General features: G+C 31.4%; 1 protein-coding gene across 1 annotated transcript; it reads right to left on the bottom strand.

The window, feature by feature from the left end:
* Positions 1–946: 946 nt before the first annotated feature.
* On the bottom strand, positions 947–1,423 carry LOC143559273 (uncharacterized). The gene has a single exon (XM_077047903.1). It carries the CDS (start codon positions 1,421–1,423, stop codon positions 947–949), a length of 477 nt encoding a protein of 158 aa, XP_076904018.1.
* Between the last annotated feature and the right edge of the window lie 8,487 nt (positions 1,424–9,910).

Raw genomic sequence — 9,910 nt, 5'->3', positions numbered from 1 at the left:
TATATAATATATTGACTAACTCATACGATCAACTTGGATGATATTATAGCATGTCGTACGTCCTTGCATTAGTCATTTTAGAAACAAAAGTCCAGATATATATAAGATACATAAAGTATATAGAAACTAAATAATGGCAATTTCCGAGGATGAAAACCTCTGTGCTAAACTTAAACATTGTTACATATATACAATAATAATTTGTGTAAAGTTCGTTAACTTTTAGTTCAATTAAAACTTAGTTATAAAAGTTTCGTTTTTACCACTTTCTTGCCAACTAAACAGATTTTATGTAAAGAATGATGTTAACAAGTAAAGTGTGGGTGTTTAACGAATTGAACTAATTTTAAACTAGATTTCTGATAACCAATTCGAATTTGAACTGGATTTCAAATTCGGTTCCAAATCAATAAGTTTGAATTTGGTTTGATTTGATTTGAGTTGATTTTTAAAAAAAAATTATATATATATTAATTGTTAAAATACATACAAAAGAAACTGCTCCTAGTGAAATTTTAGATTCTTATGTATTGTAATTAAAACAAGATATACATGTATTTGTGTCTTCTGTTTAAAATTGATTATGAACTAACCCAATGCTCAAAATATATAAAATAATTATATGTACATAGGAAACAAACTTTAAAAGTAAAATAAGCCAGTAAACTCATTAAAAAAAGGCAAAAATATTTATAATTTATAATTACAACTTGGAACATGAAATTACATGCATGGACTCACTCGGGGCATATTTCCTCTCGTTTCTCTCTTCTTGATGTGATTTTCTCGGGGCAAATCAGACATTTACCTCGTTTACATAGAAACCATAAACACAGGCCATCAACTTTTAAAAAAAATGTCAAATCTATCCACAAGAAATTAAACAAGAAAATAAATACACCCCACCCAAAAAAAAAAAAAAAACTTTTATATTATATTTTTATTATTATTCCTCAAAGATGCTCTCAAGATGAGGCTTCCATTCTCCGGCCTGCACCGTCCGGCGAGCTCTCCGGTGACCCGCCTTCTTCTTCTCCGACACCACCACCACATCAGAACACACCGAAACGCCGTCGTTTAAACCAGACACATCGGAAACTGCCACCGTGGCAACTCTCTTGGCTTTTTTCCGGTCTTTTGTTTCCGGGTTTCGTTTATTTTCCGGCACGGATGACGCCGGAATCAAGAAATAAATACTCCCACGCTTTAACTCCGAAATGTTTGACAATATTAATATCTTCCGTACAACACCTTGAGAGCATGGTTTGCTTAATACATGATTAGGGTAGTTCTTCAAAACCTCACCGGCTGTGACTGGACGTGTGATCTCTTCAACGTAGCCGTTTAAATGCACGATTCTGATCAGATCCAGAGCTCCACATGGAAGAACACAAGCCAAACAACACCTTAGACTGTTGCCCATGGTGGTTTAGGTTTAATGATGAATGATTAATAATATTCTTGTTGTTGGTTGTGAGAAGGTGATGGAGGAGATGATGGTATATATAGATGGAAGACCGTACAGGTGATGTTAGGGTTGGGTGAGTGTTATTATAGTGAAAAAGTGGGAATTGACGAAAATGCCCCTGGATTGGTGGTTAAAGTTTCTTGGATCTTACATTATTGATGCCCTTGAAATGGAATTTTGAAATTTTTAGTGTTTCAATGTTTAAGTATGGTTTGTATGATTAGTTGTGGTTATGATTGGTTTCAATTATGTTAGGGGCTTAGATTATATACATATTTATGGTAAATTTGGTTATTGGAAACACTTCATGTGTTTATTTTTTTATTTTAATACAATGGTTGGTGTGTTATTTTGTTTTTATTTTAAGATGGATATTAAATTTAAAATACAAAGTTTTTTATATATTTGTTTTTTAGTGAAGAATTCATGTTTTCTAAAAAACCTTGAACCAAATACCTCTCAATCCTTGGTATTTTAAAGATTTTGCTTTTGTTAACGAAACACCAGTCAGTTCGTAAAAGCTTTATATTGTTAGTTGATTCATGCAACATCTTGATTTTTATACACACTTATATAAAAAGATTCACAAATTAGTTGTCATATTTTTTAAAATTAATGTATGGAAGAAATCAATGATTTAGATTATAGTTAATTTGAGACTTACTACAAAAAAAATATTTTGAAAGGTAGATAATTCAGAATAACATAGTTCATGACCCCCACACCCTTTGCCCTGTTGGTTAAGTGGTTACTCCAGAATCCAAAAGTTTTGGAATATTCATACTTTCACGTTGTTCCTATTATAATGTGTTGTGATTATTCGATTGATAATCACATATCTTTACAAAATATGTTTCACTCGAAGTGTTTTTCAAAAGAGAAATATATCACGTGTTATGCCTAACGTTGGGCCATGAACAGCTCATTGTAGTATATTTCAAATGATCAGTACATAGGGGAAATAATCATATTTCAAATTAATATTATGACATTAATTTATAAATATAAAACGAAGTGTTAGATTAAAGCCAAAGGAACTCTTTTCATTTAATTGTAATCTTCACGATTGAGCATGTGCTCATTGTTTTTGGATACACGGACCAACATTGTTTTTGAACTTTTATAATGTTGTTAAATTGTAGAAATATTTGTGTTACATATTACCCTTATATTAATCAAATTTACAAACCATGACTTGTGCAAGAAACTAGCCTTGAAAAATTACATATAAGCTAGCCACTCTATCCAAGACATATCATCGTCTCCTTTCCGCCCTTGATCTTTCGAAATGTCACCTCGTTCATGTGTCTCCAAATCACCCATCATATTGTTAAAGAAATATCCTCGAGCTGATTCTTTACAAAAAAAAGGCTTCAATTTGATAGAATTGGTCAAAACCAAAATCACATTAAGATAGCTAACGCTCAACGGTTACAACTCCAACCATTCGAAACAGCAGCCCAAATCCTCTTAGTATAATATATACCACCATCGCCAAAAAGATAGGCCAACGATTTCGGTTCCTAAGAAGACAAAGGAGATGGAATACAAGAGACACGATACCCTTTTTATATATACCTAGAGAACTTTGTTTAAAAAAACTGATTTTTTAAATCAAAATATATCATAAATTTGTCGTAGACCTGTATTTACATCTTATATGTTTTATAAACAAAAAAAAAATGATTTATTACCCAATATCAAACCAGGCATGACCTCTCAAAATTTGTGGCGTCAACCCTTTTCTTGTCTTGACCAACTCATGATATAACTTACACTTTTGTTTGGACTTGTCACATAAATTTTCATAACTCAGCTGTTGCACAATCAACTACTTGTTCTATATATGCTTCACCTTCCTTCTATAACAAAACCAATAAGTATTTTATGCATGTTAAACATATATTTCTATATAAGATAGGTTTAAAAGAAAATTGTTTAAAATGAATAGAATTAGAAGATTAACCGATGTCAACACTTTTTGAGAATTCCCTTAGAAGATAATGCTCAACGTACATTTTGTTTCAAGAGGGGGCGGTGTTGTGTAAATCGCTAGGCGCTAGTGCGGTAGAGAGTAGCGATTAAACACGATTATAAGAGATTAATCGAGATCGGTCGGATTAGAATATTACGTGTTTTTTCAAATATACAAATATAATCAAGAATTGATTGATCGACACGTAGACGAGATCTTTACAAGCATGAAAGATTGAATGGGTATTACAAGTATACACTTAATTGATTCAAAGCCACAAATTTAAACTTATAACATTTTGTTATAAATGGATGGTAACGGGAGTAAAGTAATATTAAATTCAAACTCATTAAATTATAAACATCATAGTATTTAAAAAAAAACTTACAAATTTAATTCATGTACGGACACAGTGTAACTGCAAGTACCACTTGGTTGTCCTTGGAAAGTAATTACCAAGTAACGTTGCCTTCTACGTTTCTTTTTCCCATGTTGAAGCTAGAAACACGTGAAAGGATCTTATATAGTTGTGGCATTTTATTAAATTTCAAAAGGTACAATGCCAAAATGATTCTCCAAATGTACTCGTAGTAACATGTCAATTTAATAAAAGACATTTAAACCGATTTCAATATTCATTTTTTAAAATTACTTAGAACATGTTTGGTTCATAAATCATTTTAAACCGTACGTTTTCAATAGTTGTATCTGATTTCTGTTCATTCTTCAAAATCACTTAGAACATATTCGGTTCGTAAATTTATTTTGAAGGAATTAAATTTATTAAAGAATTTAGAATTTAAATGAATTGAAATTTGCCCAAATTATTTGAATATAGAATATTATATAATTGAAATCCATCAAACTAATTTCAATTTGTAAGGTAACCCATTATACTTTTCATTCTTTACTAACTATATTTAGATCACTTCGGCGTCAAATCATTCTCAACTCTCCATTATACAACTATGAGAATCCTCATCATTCAAACTATTGTATTCGTGAGCATAATATTTTTGTGGTTATAAACGATAGCTGATAGCGTTGAATAACTCATGCTCAAAATATTAGTAATTATTCAATAATAAACACAAAACACTAAACATGAAAATCCAGTCTTAAGAAATCTTTAGACGACTTGAGAAACCAAAATCTAAATTGGCATAAAAGAAAATCGAGAAATCAAAACGCATTGATATTTAATCACATGTTTCCTCACCTTGACAAAAATCGAACTTTTGAATTTGATTTTTAATTTTGACAAGACTGAGTAAATTAATTCGAGCATAGTGCAACTTTACAAGATGTATTCATAATAAAAATCAAGGTTGTTTGACTATAAATTTATCAAAAAAAATGAACAGTTATTGTAAATAATTGCATATGCTAAATGTCCAAATGATAATTTAAAAAGAAAAAAAAAGAGGTCGTCGCCAATAATTTCCACATAATTATTTCACCTTATACACGCATGTAATTATTCTTATTCCATACTTTTTTATGTGCGCTCATAATTATTCATATGGTTGTATACAAGGGGATTGAAAAAAATATTGTAAACATAAACAAATATTGTTTATATATGAGGATGTATTCTATATTTGGTCGTTCGAAAATAAAAAATGAGGATGTATTCTATACCCAAGGCTATGGTATGTGTGACCAACACAAACTGTATTTATACGAGTTGAATAAAGAAAATATTAAATAATTAGTAATTACAAATTATTTAATGATATTGGAGATGATGTGCGACTGAACTTACAAAGAAAACTTACTAACTTAATTTGATATATTTAAACTCAAATATCTCACATAATATATTATATTTAGTTTAATATATCTGGTGTATTATGTTTTATTAACATAAATGCAATAACGTGAAGCTAAAAAAAATACGGAAAAAGAATATGGTTTAGAATTGTAACACATGACACAACAATTATTTTTTAGGTGCTAAATTGCATATGGTAAAGGTTTTGTATATGCATAAGACAACTTTTTACGAGACTAAGAGAGATAAGATCTCAGCCCTACATTATATATAATCATCGGTATTTGTTAAAAGTGACTATTTTATAAATTGTTTAGTTTCATTTTGTTTTTAATATGTATATAACGGTATAGTTTTGAAACTTTTGTTGTATAGGAGACTTAAGTAGATAGAGTTACTAAATAGTAAATACACCATGCCACCATCACAAAGACGGAAACATGTGAGACATTGTGGAGGTGACAATGGCCTATTTACAATAAATTAACAGATAGTATTAATGATGTTAGTCAAGTGGACTCAAATGATAAAAATAACAAACCACACTGTGTCACAACCAAGATTTAAACATTTGAATATAAATAGCAATTTTTGCAAACCGTGACAGGAAATTAGAGTTAGCTCTAGAATATCTAAAATATAGTAAAGGTGATAGTTGCAATCTATAATATTATTATGACATTTACATAAATTTAGTTAGAACTTTGAATAGCGTTTGACCTACGTATAAAACGATATTATTAAGTATATATATATATATATATATATATATATATATATATATATATATATATATATATAATCTTCGGAACAATCATTTTTCTCTTGATCTTTGTGTTGAATCTTTCATTTTCAATTGACCACAATATAAAAGTAAATGAACAGCTGGCCGAGAAATTGTAAATTTATAATTGGACTACATTCATTCATTCATTCATTCATTCATCCATCAAGTACACTGAAATTAAGTTTAAAATAGAACCGGGTTCTCGGCACCCCGAATCCCGGGTCTGCCTCATTATGCTTTAACCAACTCAGTTAACTGTTTATTTATATTTTTTATTCATTTTTATATCGCAACTCGCCATTTATCATTTTAATTCACGTTTGTACTATGTCATCGAGCTTTAGTTCAAATGTTATTGGAAGGAAAGTGTATTTTTGAGATTGAGACCGTGAGGTCTCAAATTTGAGTCTGATCATAATCTTGTTTTACTATAGTGGGCTACTCAGTGTCATCTGCGATCGCGAGCATATGGGGTTTTCTTTGCCATTGAGTTACCTCGAAAAATGGGTATTTTCAGTTTCAAGTTGAAGTGTTTTTTGGAAAAATAAAACAAAGAAATTAAAGCAAACTTACTAGGGATCAAATGATGATAGGCAAGGGCGAAGCATAGGAGACCCCCCCCCCCTCTCACACACATGTACGGTTCTTTTGCTCAGCAGTGTAGATTTTTATGTTTTTGCCACTGATAATAAGTCCTAAGAACAATGTGTGCAAAAATTTCAAATTAAAACGATTAAGGGAAGTATATATAATAGGAAATTAACATATTAAACATGAAATGTCTGTAAGTTGGAAGAGATTATAATCTCAAACGAGCAGAAAAAAAAAATAAGAATTGACCTTATAGAAAAAAAACACGTGACGGATAAAGTTATTTACTTATTACAATTTTTTTTTCTCGCCACTAGTTTGTAGATGATAGCATGATTATTTAGTGTGGCCAATGCAACGTAATGTTTATACGACTTGTCACTAATCACTTTAGGTGAATGATGGGTTTTGTGTGTAAATACATGACATTATTGTTCGATACTTTTACTATAAAAACCATCGTATATGATTCCTTGTCGATATTAGCGAATATCTTATCCAAGATAAGTCTAAAAAATCAAGATATCTTTTCATGCTTCCAACACATGATCTTATGGCATCTTTCTATCTCTTTCTATAAGGTCTACTGACAAGCGCTACCAAATGCTCTACTTACGATGAAAGAACAATTCTTCTCCACTCAAAACCTTCATCACCACATGACAGTGAAACATCTTTATATACGTTATATATAATGAAAGTCCCGATAACTACATGTCATTAGTAGCAATTCTTGTTTCAAATTACATAAGCAATATATCGACATGTGAGATTTTTTCAATCCCGCTCTTTTTCATCCCAAAACTATGGAAATGAATATCCTTTTAATCTAACATATCGCTAAACCATTTTTTGAATAATTAACTCAAATATATAAAGATGTAATAGTAAAATTACAAAGTTAGTTTTAAAATATAGAAACTAATATAAAAATTAGTCCATTGATTAAAAATATGCAAGACTAAACCAAAACATAAAAAATTAAAATACAACTAGTCGCTTATACGTGGGTGTTTGCAATACGTTCCATGATGCATGATCAAAGTGCGTGATGGATTTCTTGACACCGAGTTTCATTAAAATTTCATCATTTACTTCTTCATTGATTGGGGACCTGATTTTATGTTAAGTTCATATCAGTGCATCTTATTTTTAAAGATCATATTATGTAATATAATGTAATCATACATCATATTTCTAATTCTGGACAAACGCATTGTCCTTGCTAGATGTCGAACTATAGCCCATCAAGCTTTTATAACACCAAAAGCCCATTCCATGTCCTTTCTTGAAGCTTCTTGTGCTACTGTGAATTACTTGTTTATCGTCTTGTGAAATTGGATAACCTAATGATTTCACAAAAAAGTTGCACCACTGGGGTCCGAGTAGCAAAATAATACACATGCTTGTATTGTACACTGTTTACTTCAAATTGACACTTATCTATCTATAACCTCAATGAATAACAATGGTAAATTGAGTATGCCGAGGTCGTTGTTGGAATCGATAACACTAAAGATAACATGCCAAAACCATGAATCTTAGGAGGATAGAGCTTCAAGTAGTATAATCCTTAGGTAATCATAGTCACCTCTCATGTATTAGGCTATGTGTTATCATCAAGCCTTTGGCGTGAATTGGTTGCCAAATCAGCAATGGGCGTCGTGAACAACCATAACAGGCGGGCGCGGTCGACGGCGTGGGGCGGTGCCCGGATGTCTAGCTACGGCGCGAGGGAAGGAACATGGAAGAAGAAATTAAAAATTTGATGGAAGAAGAAAGAATTAATGAGGCTAATGGCCATTTTCGTCTATGTGGTTTGCTACTTTCGCCACTTCAGTCCACAATTTTTAATTTTGTCAGTTTAGTCCTCATAGTTTTAAATATTAGCCAATTACGTCCCATCCGTCTAACGGCATCCAGCTATGCCGTTAGTTTAAGGGTATTTTTGTCTTTCTCCTTTTAATTTTGATTTAATGATCATTTTAGTCCCTGTGGTTTTATATTTTTGCCAATTCAGTCCAAAGTTTGAAAATTTGTCAATTTAATGTTCAGTTTAATTCAGTTTTTTTATTTTTTATTTTTTATAACCCTGAAGAGTATAATTCAAGCCCAATACCATCGAGCAACCTCAAATACTGGTATGCATTTACTCTGTTGATAACAGTAATCACACCCCCCCTATATTTAGTTTCTAGACATTTCCTAAAATCTTCTCCATGATGGAATTCAATGGTAAAGTGGTCAAGGTAATTCCCTGAAATCGAATTATACAGAAAAAACTAAAAATTGTTTTGTTGATTAATGTATAATAGTTTATTACGACCCAGATTTTCGTTATGATATTTTAATCTCTAAACCCTAAATATTATGCATTCATCAAAGAAACGATTTTTAGTTTTTCCGTACAATTCGGTTTCACGGAATTGCTTTGACCACTTTACCATTGAATTCCACCATGGGGGAGATTTTAGGAACCGTCTAGAAACTAAATACGAGAGGAGGGGGTATGATTACTATTGTCGACAGAGTAAATGCAGACTTGTTTGGGCTTGGATAATGCTCTCTAGGGTTATAGAAAAAAAAACTGACTTAAATTGACAAAATTTCAAACTTTAGACTTAATTGGCAAAAGTATCAAACCACAGGGACGAAAATGACCAATAACTCAAAATAAAAAGGAGAAAGACAAAAATACCCTTAAACTAACGGCATAGCTGGATGCCGTTAGACGGATAGGACGTAATTGGCTAATATTTAAAACTATGAGGACTAAATTGACAAAAATACAAATTTTGGATTGAAGTGACGAAAGTAGCAAACCACAGGGACGAAAATGGCCATTAACTCGGTGATTGGGGAGTGTTTGACCTAATCTTATCCCTTGGATATATTTCTTTAAATTGCAACCGTAGGATTATATTGGAAAAGAGAAACAAGTTAATTAATCCATCCATTTTTTATGGAACCACACAAAAACTTACCATTCAAGATAATAAAATAGGAAAATAAAAATAAGAACAATAATTTTAAACACTATTTAAACCCTCATATTTTATAAATTAAACCTCACCACTTCAAGATATTTTTTTTTCTATTCCTTATCTTCATATTTTATAAAAATTATGGATCAATATGGTGATTACTGACCCATGTTCGAGTTCAACACATACGAACAATACGGGCCGGCGGGTGGGATTTACCCGATTCATAAATGACATGGGCACCCGAAACACAAACCCCGCTACAACCGTTATTCCCATTTACCCAACCCGAACACGAACCCCTACGTGAACCCGAACCACAACCAAAAAA

This window comes from Bidens hawaiensis, unplaced genomic scaffold (genome assembly GCF_021521415.1).
Source record: "Bidens hawaiensis isolate Kalapana, Puna unplaced genomic scaffold, B.hawaiensis_p1.1 tig00019799_1, whole genome shotgun sequence".
NCBI lineage: Eukaryota > Viridiplantae > Streptophyta > Magnoliopsida > Asterales > Asteraceae > Bidens > Bidens hawaiensis.
The sequence above is the reverse complement of the archived record's forward strand: the minus strand, read 5'-3'. Positions and strand labels throughout refer to the sequence as shown.